At 39.4% G+C, this 17,148-nt stretch overlaps 1 protein-coding gene across 1 annotated transcript in view; it reads left to right on the top strand.

The window, feature by feature from the left end:
* Positions 1-16,214, top strand: part of camkvb (CaM kinase-like vesicle-associated b) — a 30,910-nt gene extending 14,696 nt beyond the window's left edge. The window contains exons 2-11 of the mRNA XM_033966687.2: positions 9,752-9,859; positions 10,360-10,491; positions 11,556-11,630; positions 13,423-13,561; positions 13,998-14,118; positions 14,185-14,260; positions 14,337-14,473; positions 14,557-14,635; positions 14,968-15,055; positions 15,206-16,214. Coding sequence (XP_033822578.1) covers positions 9,765-9,859; positions 10,360-10,491; positions 11,556-11,630; positions 13,423-13,561; positions 13,998-14,118; positions 14,185-14,260; positions 14,337-14,473; positions 14,557-14,635; positions 14,968-15,055; positions 15,206-15,481 — 1,218 coding nt within the window. The 5' untranslated portion in view covers positions 9,752-9,764 and the 3' untranslated portion in view covers positions 15,482-16,214. The remainder of the gene's footprint in view (positions 1-9,751; positions 9,860-10,359; positions 10,492-11,555; positions 11,631-13,422; positions 13,562-13,997; positions 14,119-14,184; positions 14,261-14,336; positions 14,474-14,556; positions 14,636-14,967; positions 15,056-15,205) is intronic.
* Positions 16,215-17,148: the final 934 nt, after the last annotated feature.

Here is a 17,148-nt window from a genome sequence, read left to right as displayed (position 1 = left end):
CAACAGCTCGCACCACTCATTTCCCTCAGCTCTCTTGTATAAGGCAGTGGCACAGGCCCAGAGCCTGGTGCAGAGCTGTGTTTGCTCTCACACAATAAAAGAGAATTTAAATGATTCTGTGAATTGCTTTCAAGATCGATGGGCTAAGAACCAGCAAAATGTAAAATAGACTTTCCAACAACAAAGCCTGTGCTGAAGATAACTTCAGTTAGACGCATAAGGCCAAGGTGTGTTGTATATTCACCCACTAACTTTCCTTTACATCTTAAACTTTATGGAGGGAAGTGAGTCCGCTGAATTTTAAAAAGAGATTTACAAATGCTGACTGCTTCACTGAAACATGAATGGCTAAATTCTTAGTATCTCTGTGTAAGTTTGTGAAAGTGAGTCACTCTACTCTGATAAATATTCATGTGTTTAAATTGCATTATTACAGATATAACATGTCTGCCTTGAGGATTAAAAATGACTTATTTACACAGCGTTTGCATATATTTAAAATGCACACATACAATGCAAAAGAGCCCCTATGCACCTGGAGTCACGGCTTACACGGAGTCACCATAAACGCTACAGCTGCTCTGGAAAATCGCTGATTCCATTTGTCTCATGGTATTGTTTGCTTTTGCACATAATTGAGTGGTCTCTCTTGCACATTGTCAGTTTCGCAGTCAGCACTCTGCGAGGACTTTCAATTAGTCTGAGCCTGACATTTAGATGATACTATTTCTTGTAATGTCGATTTTATGTGCCTCAATTAAAATTTCTCTTTGCTGAAGCAGCACACGTGAGAAATGTAGTGACGGTCCAGCAAAGCCTTCTGGGAGATGCATCTGAGGGTCCAGTTTGACACTATTTGAACTGCTGATTAAGCCCAAAGACAAACGTAAGCGAGTGTTATGACCTTAACTGACTTTTGACCCAACAGTATTTATGTAAGGCCCTAATGAGTTTCAATTCAATTATATAGTTTTCTTACAATTCAATACATATGTGCATGGGTCAGAATATAGATTTTTTATTGTGATGGTCCCATTGTATTGAGCAGGTGAATTGATTATGAGCGATGAACCAGTTAGTAACTATGAATTAGGAGTGAAGAAATGTGTATTACGTATTTGCAAAGCCATTCTGAGTTATTAAACCTTAATCGCCCCGATATATAACAGTTCATACATAAATAAAACCGCATAATAACATATTTATTACCTTGTTACCTAAGATCCACAGCTCCCCCCTCCACTTTCGCCGGTTCTGCACATGGACACAATCGTGTACAGAGATGTTGACAGGCGTGGCGTCTCTAGGTCTAAAATTAGAGAGGTGGTTGCATGGGTTGTAAATGGAAGAGGACAGGGATGTTAGGAACGGAGTTTATACGGGATAAATGTAATGAATGTGTCCACTGAGGCGTGCGCTGCTGTATTTTACACAGGTCACAGTATTTCCCTAGGATAGTGCCTGATTGATCCCAGATGAAACCCAATCCTACGCACAGTTTCATCCTCCAACAAAATGGAAACTAGGGGAAGGCGATATTGACGAAACAAAATGTCGACGGGATATGACGGTATTAAATGTGCTAAAATATGTAAAACTAAACTCAAAACAGCAGGAAGATTAATGTGTACTGTTATTTGGAAGATTACAAGTTTTTTTTTTGCTTCTTAATTTTAAATCAGCCAGTTTTTTGTTTGTTTTTTCTTTAATATTGACCATAAACAATGAACAGACTAGACAATTAATGCAGCGTTTTCGCAGAACTCACAAAATATGCATCATATGTGAAACTAAAATGTATATATTCTGTGATTCTTCTTAAACTCAGTGCTGTTGGCCGACCTTTTTCCAGTTTTACATGTCAACAGTTGTTTAAAAACTGCTCCTTGCATTACGTCACATTATTTTGCTACTTTCCAAGGCATGATATCAAGGCCGTATTATAGAAGTAGAGTGTATAGACTGCAGCTCAGGGCCTCAGTCAGCAGGGGGCCTCAAGGAGTGCTGGGCTGATTTTCGTGGGGCCCAACTGTTTTAAAAATGAAGCCTAAAATCAGTGTTCGCACGACACATACGCACCGAGTCTCAGAGCCGTTTCAGCCCGAGCCAGAGCGATGAAACACAGAGAAGTACGTGGATGTAGGATATTATCACAGGAGAACACTTTGAATCTAAGTAGAACAATGCAACGCTGGTGAAGAAACTGTCGGAACAAGGTATGATTGAGGATACTATGAGTGTTTTGGTGTTGCACATTTATTCCTCTGAAAAGTTACAAATTATATCGCAGTGTGTCAAACTCAAACTCAAACTAAACATGGAAAAGTCCTGACAGTAAAGTTTGCAGCCTGTGATTTGATTGGAGCCTGTGTCCTCTGTCCTCAGTCTGACAAGAGTGAAGGAGGAGAGAGAACACGCTGAGGCTGTGAGCTGCAGAAAACCAGGGACTGTGGAGGAACTAAAATTTAGACAAGTTAAAGATCTAAAGTATCACGTCCCTAAAATGCACAAGAATACAAGTACATACAAGTTATGATTTATTAGACATTGCATTTTATTTTGTACATTTTGTTTGGTAAAGTTTGGTTTAGATCCGGCACATTTGTTGAACATTTCTTCAATCCTTTACGAAGATGTTAATCTGGTCACTGCTGAATCTCCCTGTTATAAAATGGGTGTGATTGACAGGTGACAATCAGGGACAGGCTGCATCAGAGAATAAAAAAGGAAAAAATATCACAGAGACTGAAAAACATTGCAGAATTCTACAGAATCAATCAGTGAAGCGCTAAACTCTGTTAATCTGAGGTGAGACAAATTTGAATTTATTTGTAAATCATAAGTGACCAATGAGCTTCTTATTTTCACACTGAAAAAAAGAAAAAATTGAATGTGCAATAACGTTTGACGGAGCTTGAGATGGAACTGACAGAATGGAACAATCTGTATAAAACAGAGTGATATCATTCTGGATTTGTGAGTACATTTGTATTCAAACCCTCGTAGTTTGGATTGTAATTGTTTTTAAAATAGGAGCCTCCAAGATTCTTAATCCAGCCCTGCAGGAGACCTAGATATACTGCTGTTTTTGTACAGTAGCACCTGAAGAAGAGCTGCCTCTGCTGCGATTTCGTTTTGGTTGGATCTGAAATTTTGGCAGTTACAGTTCCCTGGGTGTGTCAAATCCTGCATCAGTTCTGCGTGAACATACTAACCATATTATTCATGTTCTTTAATGTAATAACTTAGACTCCATGCTCTAGACCGTCTTGAGAAATCAGTGACACATAAAAAGGGAAAATTCTGTGTAAATTATAGTAATGCTCGATTCACTCTGTAATAGTTTTTGACATGTGTACAGTACTTGCACCACACTCTAAAAAATTCAAACACAGACAAAAGATTAAGACCCACCTTGTTTTTTATTGGATTTTATTCACGTGAAGGCGCCAATTTAGCACACATGCATTGTCACAGACCGAGAAACCAGATTTAGTCAAGGAGACATTAGTATGAGGTGCAGGAGTGAGCATTTTACCGATCGTACACCTGGAAGAAAGATCCTGATCCTGACTGCTAATATATTTTGTTGTGAGAGTGAGTTTCTCGGTGCTTCTCATTGCCGTCTGAAAAAGCAGTTCTAAACCTGCGCATACGCCTGAAAATCCATACTTGTGAATTCTAGCGATGTGCCAAAGACTTTGAGAGAGAGATAGGTAGAGCTTGTGTGAAAGAGGATAGATTCAAATACTTCCTTGTTCTTTTCACAGTTTGTGAGTGCGCGGAGAGGCTGTGGGACTCTGCTGTTCCTCGACACACGTACGACACAGGTCCACTGAGACCGTGAGGGAGAAGATACTGTCAGACATGAATCATTTATTCAATTGTGTATGCATCCACTCGTCAGAAGCCTATACACCAAACTCATCCTCCTCTGAATCTGCAGGCGCACACTCTCAAACGCACACATCCTGAAGCTTTCTTAAGCTTTTTTGCATACGATTAAATCACGTGCAGTACTTTTCTGGCTACGTAGTGCCATTAGTTTGTTACCTGCTTGCGTGCTTTATCTGGAATGTTCTGTAGTATGGCATTAATTTGTGTTGTGCATTAAATTACAAGTGTCAAACTCAATTTCACCAAGGGCCAATTTACATAGATGTAAAAAAAATATATGACTGTGTAACTGCCTATCTACTGATAAACTGACATTTTAAGACAGTCATACATTTTAATTTACCTTGTCACGGCCACATAAAATGACATGGCGGGCCAGATTTCGCCCCTGGGCCTTGAGTTTAACAATTAATTACAGTGTTTTTTGTGTTGTTTTGTTCTTATTTTTGATTTTTTTTGCTAAGAACATACTCCTACAAACATGGATTTTTTTCTGTGTGCGAATTCGTCTTTTCTCAGCTCTGTCCTGGTGTTGTAATTGTCTCCACGGAGAGATTTAAAGCCTTATTGTGAAAAATTCTAGGCAATGTAATAACTGTTCTATTGAGACAAACACACTGCAGCTTTGAATATAATAAAACCATGCTATATCGTGACCACTGCAGGCATATGAACACATTTCTGTCCTGTCAAACAAGCCAAATGTATAACACTTCAATGTCCATGTGCCCATTAAATCATTATTAATATCACTGCGATATTAAAATGTGGGAGAAGTAGTGGCACTGTAATTTGCTTCTCTCTCAAAGGCCCCTTTAATAGAACGTCCTGACAGAGGTGTGGTAATAATTCTTTTCCTGAGACACTGCAGTGAGGGTCAACCCCTGAAACATCTAGATTTATGGCACATCAGTATTCCAGCTCCACCTCAGCACCGGACAGTAGCGGCGTGAACGGGATGTATGGATTAGATGTGTCGCTCATTAGCACATAACATGACGGATGTACATGTAAAACACACGGTACATGTCTGCAGCAAACAATCTGGAATTTGCATGTCCTCCTTATATTCAACTTGAAGATCCCAGACTGATGCGTACGGTGCTCCATCTAGAGTTTTGCATTATCATTATTGTCTCGTATGGCTTCCTTTCAGATTAAAGTGGATAAGGCAAAGCGCCGCAGTGAGCAGAGCTAGCTGATAAATCCAGTTGGAAGAAAATATGTATCCTGTCATCTTTCCTTTCCATTTTTCGACAAATGTGCACAGTATTTCCTTTGCTCGTTTTCAAATACAAAATTGTCCCAATTTCTCCTAAAACAGAGTCAGTTGCTGCATTTACTAGTGATGGCACAATATTAAATAATACATAACAATACAGCAATAATCCCAGCTAAATATATTGTTCTAGTTGTCATCTGATCAGTCAAAGTACTTTAGTAGTATTTCCTGGACTATAAATCGCTCTGGAGTATAAGTCGCACCAGCCAAAAAATGCAAAATAATGAAGAAAAAACATATATAAGTCGCACTGAACTATAAGTCGCATTTTTGGGGGAAATTTATTTTGCAAAATCCGAGACAAAGAACAGACATTTTATCTTTAAAGGCAATAAAATGTCAAACAACAGGCTGAATAACAGTACAATACACTAACGTAACACATTTATATTTATTCAGCTACATGAAACATAGACAGAACTGAACACGTGTCTGGTTTGTTAACAGTTAATCAGATAAATAAAGCATATAAAAACTCCAAAACTCTCACTCCAAATCACTAAATCAATTGAATTCTTCATTCTCAGTGTCACTTCTGAACAACTGCACCTGCTCCGGGGGTAGATGAAGCGCAGGTGTCATCGGACTCAGCAGAATACGGTTTTCTTTTAGGGGCATTTTTGTTCAGTCTTTCCCAGATGTCTTTTAAATTACCATAATGTTGTAATTGAACTGAAAAAAATGTTCAGTGGTACAGGAGTAGAACATACCTATACACAAATCAAGAGTGTCTTCGCGCAGTGGTCAATGTGACAAGATGTGAAATTATATATTTTAATAATTTCACACATACGTTGCATCTGAGTATAAGTCGCACCCCTGGACAAAATATGAACAAAGTGCGAATTATTGTCCGGAAAAATACTGTAGTAAATATTGTGACAGTCTTATCTGCAACTAACTTCCATTACATTTTCATAACTTGTTCTGACAAATATTTGGTAGTATAAATAAATAAATAAATAATGTACACAAATAACAAATATATCTATCAGTGCCGATGTTTTGTTATACTATTGATGCTGGTTTATTTGCGATAACCTTAAACCCTTAGCAAATTAGGTTTTAAAAGGTTTCGCTTTTATAAATCAGAACTCAGACACACCCCGGACCATATTTACCCTGCTGAATGTGTTGATGATGATATTTCTGCACCTCAGATGGCCTGACTCCACAGCTCATATATTGTCACTGCTTGAATTCACTGCTTACATAATCATGCTCCAGTAGGTGCTTTAATGGCCCCTCTCTGTAGCACATGTAATTTATTCAGCACAAATGTCACCTCAGAAACAGTGGTTGAGCCTGACCTCAGAGCGCCGTCCGTGTCGTGGCATTATCATAAATAACACGTCTAAATATCAGGTTTAGCAGGTCAGGTGACAAAGGCTTTTCATTGAGCTGCTTGTACCAGTTTGGCCTTGTGGGTGTAGGGTCTTTTCTTTAATTATTATGTGGGTAATGATGTGATATGGAGCTCTGTGTAATTGCTGGCATGTTTGGACTGACTATTTAAAGCAAAAAACAAAAAGAGAGGAAAGAAAAGAAGAAGCATGACCTCTTATCCATCTCTGTGGGGAATGTGAAGTATTGTTTTAACTTTATATTTCCATGGACTCATTCAGGTGATGTGCTACCTTCAGAAAGTTGGATACTGTGCCTTTAAATAAAATATATCGTACTTAAATAATATATATATGGTACTAGTCCATATACGTGATACAATCTAACAAATATCTCTCAATGGTCCATGAGCTTTGGCATCTCTCTTGCACAGAAGATGAGTGTCCTTCACCCGTCTCAGTGCTTTGGTGAGATCTCGATGCTTTTTGCTAAAGCTTCAAACTGTGGTAGTCTCCTGGGTAAATCTAAGCAATCCTTTACAACTTGTCAAGGAGTTTGTGTCCAATTTTCTGGTCCTCTTCAGACAGTAAAAGTCGACCGTCAACATCCAGAGCTGAGATTTTAGACAACAGAACTCAGGCTTATCAGAACGTCATCAGGGGATTGTCAGTGACACTGCACAACACAGTGCGCTCCAGGAAATGTTCTGTGAGTAAAAAAAACGTACAAACAATTCACCGTTTTCCACCTATCCCCAAAATGATCCTGTCCTGATGTATCTGTTGTCATTACTTTCCTCTGCAATTAGCTGACTCCCTGCCAAGTGATAGGCTTAGAAGTTGTGACTTTGAAAATAAAAAAAAGCTTTTTGTTTTGGTTCACCAGTTGTTAATTAGTGGTTTGAGTTCTGAAGGTTGACACGAGCTTTTCCAGTGACTAAATTACACCATTTGAATAAGAATCCACAGCAGGAAGTAGTAGCTATCATTATTCCCCCAAAAAGTATAAGCTGCGAGAATTATCGATAACATAACTTATTTATATATTGTTGTTGTTGTTTATTAAATAAGATTCCACTGGTGTTGTATAGAAACATGTAACATCATTAAAACCACATGAACTAATATTATATGAGCACTTGTGTCTAATTAGAATGACTGAACGAAACCGGCCGCAGACCCAATTATTACTGATTCTTAAAGTTATAATAATTATCTGCCAGAAAAAGAGACAATTGGGATTTGACCATAGAAGCAGCTCCAGTGAGACTCCTTAGAACTGCACAGTATGCAAAATATTATACTGTTGTTGCTGATTGGTTTAATTGTATGTTTTTACTAATAAGCATACTACTTCAATATATTACTAGAATTGTTTTAAATTGTTAAATACATACATTTACAGGAATACATTTGCAATTTTATCCAATGACTGTCTTAGCGTGATTCAAACTTGACTTTATTGGACGTGTGACTGTGGTAACGATGTCCTGTACTGTTCAACTCGCATTAAAATCAATTCTAAATGTTGCTCAGACTGTTTTAGCTCACTGTAAACATGATTTATATGTGCCGTACATTTTTGTTGCTCATTGTGCTGTGGGCCACTAAGTCTCTATTTACCACCATGTTGCTACTCTGGTTGAACTCTGCTGTTTTACATCTGATAATTGCTCCTCAACACTTCTTTAATTGGAGACAATTCCAGTTCATTTGCCTGGAGTGGTGTACTTAGCCTGACAGGTCACGCTGTGGGCAGTAAAACCATTGATTTGTGCTTCCCAGTGCTGTCTAACCCTTTTAACACAGGGGAGAAAAATGCTGCAGAATGGTGGATGATGGCCTCTAAATGCCTCTGTTTTGTTGCAGGTTTATGTGACCTACTGTCTGCTCACTTTCCTGGTAGAAATAGCTATTATTATTTCTCATGTCGTACCTTGAGTGGAAAAGTCCATTCTGTTATTGAGTAAATGTATCCGGCTGCGAATGCTCAGTTTTCCTCAATTTGCGAGGCTGTAAATCTCCACGAAGAGCTTATATTAATTTACCATCCTACTCTATAGACACACTTCTTTATTTAGGAGCAGTTTGGCAATGATTTTCCAATATTACACAATGCCGCTATTCTATTTCTGACTTTTAAGCTTCCTATATATATTTCCATCTGATTTGTTTTCTAAAATCCTCCACCATCTGCAGTTTGAAACCTCTTCCTAAATTTATGCAAGCGTCTGTCTGACTTCCCTTTAAACCCTGATATATGCATGTGGACATAAATGTGACGCAGAACGTTTTGAATTAGTGTCTGATCATTTTGTACAGCCTAATAGTTATGTTTAGCCTCATCTCGAATGTTCCAGTGCTCCTAAGAATAAGTGAAAGAAGTTGCACCAACTAAGAATCCTCACATTGTTATGGATTTCCAGAAAAAAGGAGAAAAAAAGGCCTATCTATTTATTGTTTAGCCAAAATTCAGTGGAAGGCCTTGTAATTTAAGAAAACTTTCAGCTTTCAAATGGCGGTTTAATGTGTGATTTTGAGGACTGACCACGCCACACACCACAGTATTGTTTTTTGCGTTGTAGCATGTCTGTTTTATGGACAAACAACCCTGAAAAATGACAAACCATGTTCCCTTTTGATGTCTTTTCCTTTGCTCTGAGATACATAACACTGTCTTATGTACAGGAACATTAATATCATCCATCCGTTGATGCATAAAAGCTTTTATTATTATTCACTGATGCTGTTTGAGGCATGTGCCCAGCCTCTGCATTATCACAGTGTAACATCACATTCATAAGTTTTAGTTTGATGGTTTTCTTTATGAATGAAATGCTGCTAAAGCCATGGTATGACTAAGCTGTAATGATTGTGACTAAGGCTATTTTGTTCATGCTGTACCTCGACTGACCAACCCACTTTTATGTGAAAACACATAACTCCACTGCAAAAATAAAGCAAAGGAAGACAAACTGCGGACTTCACGGCATACCTGTTCCCCAGCTCAATAAAAGCTAGACCCTAACTGTGTATTTGATTACAGGAGGACCTATGTCTCCTCTGATGCTTCCTTTGCTTACTCTCCTGACACTGTTACACATCCATTCCTCATAAACAACAGCAGGTCATCATCCATGTAATATCTCGTCTCAGCATGAGTCCAAAGAGGAGCGTCTTGTTTTGACAAACTGCTAACTGCCCATTCATTATCTCCTGTGTCTCTCAGGTCAGAAACAGCCATGCCATTTGGCTGTCTCCCAGTGGGGGAAAAGAAGGACTACCACAGTCCCGCAGACGTTACCGACAAATATGACATGGGCCAGATTGTCAAATCGTAAGTATCTTTTTATTATTATGTCATGACACAGGAACCATGAGCCCTATTTAGTTGATTTCAACACTCAGAGTTTACTCACATTGAGCCATGGTCAGTGGAGCCCAGAAACAAGGATTCACTCTGGCAACAGTAAACCAGAGCAGACTTCCATCTTCTATGACGGCTGCTCAATGTCAGTGTTTGATATGCAACAATATGCTGTCATTTTGTTTGACAGTTTCAAAGATGAAATCCTATTGGTTTGAGCCTAAAATGACTCTCTCTGACCTGAACACTCACTATCTAAACCCCAGCACTGGCAGCCAATCATTAATGAGTGCTAGTGCAGCCTCTGCAGTTCAGTGAGTGAATTCTGGAGGTTCTGATGTTGTATGAGACAAACATGTGTGAGTCCTTCCACCATCACCCATCCATTCACTTTACATACCCTGAATTACTTACTGTCTGCACAAGTATACGTAATTCCAGTAAATGTGTGCTGTGTTTTTTTTTTTCAGGGAGGAGTTCTGTGAGATATTCAGAGCTAAGGACAAAATCACCAATAAAATGTACACGTGTAAGAAGTTCCTGAAGAAAGATGGACGTAAAGTACGCAAAGCAGCAAAAAATGAGATTCAGATCCTAAAGATGTAAGTTTTATACATAACATTCAATTCACTGAAATCAAAAGAAATGGTTACACAACAAAAGAATTAAAACAATTCACACAATCACTGTTTGTCGGAGACTTGTGAGACGGATTTCACACATTTCATTGTTATCTAACTCTTCAGCAGAGCTGCATTATCATGAGTGCAGTTAGAAACTAAAAGGAGGATGCAAATGAGCATGTGAGAAGAAGAGTCACACCTAAAAGATTTTAGCAGCACTTTGTACTGTTTCTGCAAAAAAAAAAAAAAAAAAGAAAAAAAAAAACTATTGACAAAACTGTTTTTCTGTAGTGGCACAGTGGCTGAGTGGCTAACACTCAAGCCTCACAGCCAGAAGGTTCCAGGTTCAGTCCCTGAGTTGCCTGGACCCTTATGTGTGGAGTTTGCATGTTCCTCTGTGTCAGGGCAGGGTTCCCCCATTAATGTGACAAGGATATAATTTTGATAAATAGCCATATTTAAAATGAGATTTTGGTATAATTTTCAGTTATTTACATTTACTGTAAGTTTAATGCACCAGGTTTGGGGCTGACACAAACAAAGTGTCAAAGAACATTAGTGCTTATTTTAGGAGGTGTCTGTCCTTGTCAAAGTCTCTTGTTCAAAGGGAACAAGTGACAACAGAATGCACTTTGATAATTAGCACTGTGCACACTGATGAACAACTAATAGATATTTAGAGTGGCTACATTCTAGGCAAGAGTTCTATCCACCTATTCATGTCAGCGTTTTATTACAGCTTAGAGACAAAGCTAATAACAACATGTCTTTTCTGAATTGAAGCAGTGCTGTAGAGTGGAACAATAGAAGGAACACACTCTGCCCAACATCTTTCATGGCTAGATGTCAACAACACAATTGTTTAATTCATATTTCCTTCCCTGTAACAATAAAGTGACATGTGGACCACAGCTCAGTGCCTATTCCGTGCACGTGTCAGCCTCCGGCCTGTATGTTGACTGCATTTGCTATTCATGAGATACTCCACAGCCAGGTACATGACGTCTTGTGTCTCTGTCTTATGCTATGACTCATCTCCTCAGGGTGAAGCATCCCAATATCCTCCAGCTGGTGGATGTCTACGAGACCAAAAAGGAGTACTTCCTGTTCCTGGAGCTGTGAGTTGAACTGTATAGTGTGTGTGTGTGTATGGGAGGTGTGTGTGTTGATTATGCACTATTGGGGAATGTGCTGTTGTATCCTACGGCCCTGTGGATATAAGAACGGCTGTGAACTCCACTCATTTGGAATTCAGATATGGTGATGGCTTTAGCTGCTCTATTCTCATCTGTGAGAACTCCCTGGATGACTGAATTTTCACAGATGCATTAAAAGCACGATGTCCTTTGTGTATTTGTGGATTAAGAAAATCAGCACGATGAAATGTGTTCTACATTTCTACAGAGAGTTAATTATGCTCCTAACTCAGGTGCACTGGATGATGTCGACTTTTAAATGTGGAATGATGCTGAGACTGCTGACTGTATCTATTTATCTGTCTATCTCTTATAATACTCTTATGTTCAAGTTTGGTTCATGTTCTGATGATATAAAGTTGATATTTTGTAAATCATGTTGTAGACCACACTACACTGTCCACCTCTGGACTCATTACAAAAAAGCCAGTTTCCAGAGGCTGCAGGTGGATTATAATGACTCTATACGGGTGCTTTTGAGGAGGCCGTGATGGACTAGTATGAACGAGATGTTTGTCACTGCACGAGTGAACACTTTGCTGTACTAAGAACTTTAATGTACAGTTTTATTTGCTGCTGAATAAGTCAGAAATGAAAAAAAGTCACTCACAAACATAAGATTGAAGTGCAATTTGCTATAAGTCTATATGTCTGTCTGTCTGTCTGTCAGGTACATGACAGACATCTATCTATCTGTCTGTCTGTTTATCTGTCTATCTATCTATCTATCTATCTATCTATCTATCTATCTATCTATCTATCTATCTATCTATCTATCTATCTATCTATCTATCTATCTATCTATCTATCTATCTATCTATCTATCTATCTATCTATCTATCTATCTATCTATCTATCTGTCTGTCTGTCTGTCTGTCTGTCTGTCTGTCTGTCTGTCTGTCTATCTATCTATCTATCTATCTATCTGTCTATCTGTCTATGTATCTTTCTACCGTTCTGTCTATCTATCTATCTATCTATCTATCTATCTATCTATCTATCTATCTATCTATCTATCTATCTATCTATATTTATATTTCTATACATCCATCTATTTCTATACACAGATGGATCCTTGTACAAAGTCAAACATAAAAATAAAACCTAAATGGTGAACAAAATGGTTTCTCCAAATGTGACAGAGAAACTGGTGGTGACACAACTGGGGCAGATAAACGCCTGACACTCAAAACAAACGCCTACCAAGCACTTCCCAATGAAGCTGTTGTACAGTTTGAGTTCTGGTGTCATTATCGTCACTTTAACTGTTGCTTTTGAAAGAAAAAAAGTCTAAATAAGATGCCAGCATTTTTCTGAATTTGCTGTTTCCGATTTGCTGTTGTAAGATTCCAGAGGTGACTCATCTGTTATAAAGTGGACTTGTATACTTATTTACTTATTATTTATTGAGCCATGAACCCACCATTTTATAAGTCTCAGCAATACTATTAAAGTTTTGTTGTAGTTTGCACAATGACAATACAACTTAATCTATAAAGTCTATAGTCTAATGCTATTTGGACATGAAAATTAACTAGATTTTTACCATTGGTTGATACATTTTATTCTTCTAAAAGCAACCAGCCAAGACAGGTACATTTCTCTAATCTGTTATGAGACCATGTTTAGGATTAGTATGATGCATGTTGTGTTAAATATTACAGGAGAGTTCACTGCGTTGTCCTGAGTCACATTGTTGTCTCTGTTTCTTCAGGGCAACAGGCAGAGAGGTGTTCGACTGGATTCTGGACCAGGGGTACTACTCGGAGAAGGACACGAGCAACGTAGTGCGCCAGGTTTTGGAAGCCGTGGCCTACCTTCACTCGCTGCATATTGTCCACAGAAATCTCAAGGTATAACACACATGAATGATGCAGAAAATGATAAAAAGATGAACTGTCTGACCAAAATGTGGGGTTAAAATGTCTAGAAAATGGGGTTACGTTGTAAAATTAACCCACAATAGGCAAAATCTCCTTTATTTTTTACAATTATTATATATTTAAGGCTGTAAAACCCCTCACTACACACTTTATACACTTTTCTCACACAGGCGTTAACATTTTCTCGCATTTCTCTCTTGTTTAAACACTCTCAAAGTTAAAAAAAAACCTTCGTAGGCGTCTTTGTCGGTGCAGAACGTTTCATCGACATTGTGGGTTTTGTTGGGGAGAAAACAAATTGCAAACGTACAGCACTTCAGAGTCACACTGCGATCCAACGTTTATGTAAATTTGTCTGAACACATTCTGACAGCTATGTTACTTATGTTTAATTTCATATCTTTAGCTGGAAAACTTAGTGTACTATAACCGGCTGAAACACTCCAAAATAGTGATCAGTGACTTCCATCTGGCCAAACTGGAGAATGGACTGATCAAAGAGCCATGTGGCACACCGGAGTACTTGGGTAAGGCAAACTACTACTGCTGTGTACTGTGTATGCCGCTCAACTAATGTTCATGTTGTGCTGCAGCGCCTGAAGTGGTGGGCAGACAGCGGTACGGTCGCCCGGTGGACTGCTGGGCCACCGGTGTCATCATGTACATACTGTAAGTGAGAAGATAAGATGCATGTCGAGTGTTTTTCATTGTGTTGCACCACTGTACCTGCGCCTTTTCTCCTCAGACTATCAGGCAATCCTCCTTTCTATGATGAAACTGAAGATGACGACTATGAAAACCATGACAAAAACCTTTTCAGGAAGATCTTAGCAGGAGACTATGAGTTTGACTCTCCATACTGGGATGAAATATCTGATTCAGGTGCATTTCTAAGCAAGTGTGCAGACTTATAACACTTTGCTTTTATGGAAAAATCATGTTTGTTTGCTGTTGTTTGTTGACAGCTAAAAGTTTAGTGGCTCGTCTCATGGAGGTGGACCAGGACCAGAGGCTGACGGCGCAGGAGGCCATCAACCATGAGTGGTACGAAGAGCTCTAATGTTCATTTGACACAGATTCACAAGGCAGCATCTACTGGACTCTAAAATCTAAATCAGCCCTAAACTACCGGTATTTAAACTTCACAGTGTATTAATGGGTTTGTACCTCCAGCAATCAAACAGATACAATGTTTGCAGTATTTACAGTTTGATCAATCCTGTGGCTTCAACTAGTAGAAATCTAAGCTTATACTGGAGTGGTGTTTTGAATCAGCATCTCTTGGTCTTTGTGAATGTGCATTAACCAAGCTTAAATGAGCGATTCTCAGATGTACAGATTGTTGCAAACTGAATTTATCCTGTTTCCTCCAACAGGATCTCCGGTGGAGCTGCCTCAGATAAGAACATCAAGGAAAATGTGTGCGCTCAAATAGAGAAGAACTTTGCCAGAGCCAAGTGGAAGGTAAAACTGTTTAAACTACAGGTTGTGTTCGTGTTTATTTAACCTTCAGTTATGCCACCAGAAAATGTTTTGTTGTTTTGTTTGGTTTAAAAATAAAACTTTGAATTCCAAGTATTTATTTGCCCACTGCTTGTCTTTGTTCGCCCTCAGAAAGCTGTGCGTGTGACCACAATCATGAAGCGTCTGAGAGCTCCTGACAGCGACTCAAAGGCAGCCGGCCTCGCAGCGGGAGCTTCAGCAGACGCTCCTGCAGACACCCAGGCCTCTGCTGGCTCCTCTGTACCCCCGTCCAGCACAGAGGGAGTGCCCACTGTGGAGGTCACTCCCTCACAGCCTCCCCTCCAGGACGTCCCACCAGAGTCCCGCTGCAATGGGGACGCATCGGTCTCCTCCACAGGTGCTCAGGCCGGGGATGAGCAGGGATAAGCTCCCTGAGCCCTCGTCTCTACAAACTGTACATTAGTTGCTAGCATGGTGACACTGACTCTGCTTCTCCTTATCACCTCCTGGGGGTGCTGTGTTCCTAAGTGCTGCGCGCTCATCACTGGCTTCTCCTCTCATCTACACTACACTATCTGCACTGACCCTGTGGTATTTTATGTCATTTATACTGTGCTCGCTTGTGTTGAAACACTCACACTGATCCCTGACAAGCTGTGACTGGGACCTAAAGTCCCAGTGCTAACACAGTTATAGCAAAGCTAATTGCGCTAAAGCCGCTTTGATTCCCTTTTAATGAGGCAACCAGGGAAACTTCTCTGTCAGTCCAACAATCAGTTCTAACATTATCAGGACACTGCTGCAGACGTTTTACTAGACAGACCCTGTCCAGTGTTTACCTGTGGTTATTTAAAGTCACACTGTATGAAAACTAAAGGCACATTATATTCAATCTCCTAATTAACGCACTAAACCCCATGATATGGCTGGAAAAAGAAAGTGACTGCAATCAATTACTCATAAAATAGCTCAAGGAAACACAAAACCTGCTCTGGTATTTCACAGAGTCTGGAGTTCACTGTAGACGTCTTAGTCTATATAAACATATTTATACTTTTTAACAACAAAACAATTTATTCCTAGAGTGCAATTTACTATGATGTAAAACTGTGGCTGACGTTTCACTGTTCATGTCAGTGGAGATACTCTCAATATTTATAAAAAACAAAACAAAACAGATGTATATTATTTTATAGAGTTATTTTATATTAGAGGTGCAACAACTGATAATGAAAATAATAGTTTATTGTGTCAAATGATGTGCTTTTATGTGGCATAAATTTTCCCTGAAATAAGTTATTCTCAGAGTTTGAGAATATTTTAACGTCAAATCCTGTTAGTAAAGAGAAACTGTTTTGCAGTAGTGCTGTACTGTAGTACAGTTGTACTTTACACGTTTAAGACTCTGACAGTGACGTCTGGCTCTTTTTTAAACAGTCAGAGTTTCATTTAAACTGGCAGCTTCTGGAGCAACTCACTTTTCTCCTGCGACTTTCTGCTCAGGAAAGAACCTCACGACAGTAGAGTGTGTAGAAGTAGCCAGAAAGCATGGACTGTACATGTACTACACCCACATGTACTACACCCACATGTACTTTAACCCACATGTACTACACCCCACATGCACTACTCCACCTCACATGTACTCCACCCCACATGTACTCCACCCACATGTACTCCATCCCACATGCACTCCATCCACATGTACTCCACCCCACATGTATTTTTACCCACATGTACTGCACCCACATGTACTCTACCCTACATGTACTCCACCCACGTGTACTACTCCACCTCACATGTACTCTAACCCACATGTACTCCACTCCACATGTACACCACCCACCTGTACCCCATCCAACATGTACTCCATCTCACATGTACTCCAAATACATGTACTCCAACCCATATGTACCCACCCCACATGTACTCCACTCAATATGTACTCCACTCCACATATACTCTACCCTACATGTACCCTACCCACATGTACTACTCCACCCCGCATGTACTCCATCCCACATGTACTTTAACCAACACATGTACTCCACTCCACATATACCCCACCCCACATGTACAACTCCACCTCACAT

Source organism: Periophthalmus magnuspinnatus, chromosome 5 (genome assembly GCF_009829125.3).
Source record: "Periophthalmus magnuspinnatus isolate fPerMag1 chromosome 5, fPerMag1.2.pri, whole genome shotgun sequence".
Classification (NCBI taxonomy): domain Eukaryota; kingdom Metazoa; phylum Chordata; class Actinopteri; order Gobiiformes; family Gobiidae; genus Periophthalmus; species Periophthalmus magnuspinnatus.
Note: the sequence above shows the minus strand (reverse complement) of the source record. Positions and strands in the feature narration are given on the sequence as shown.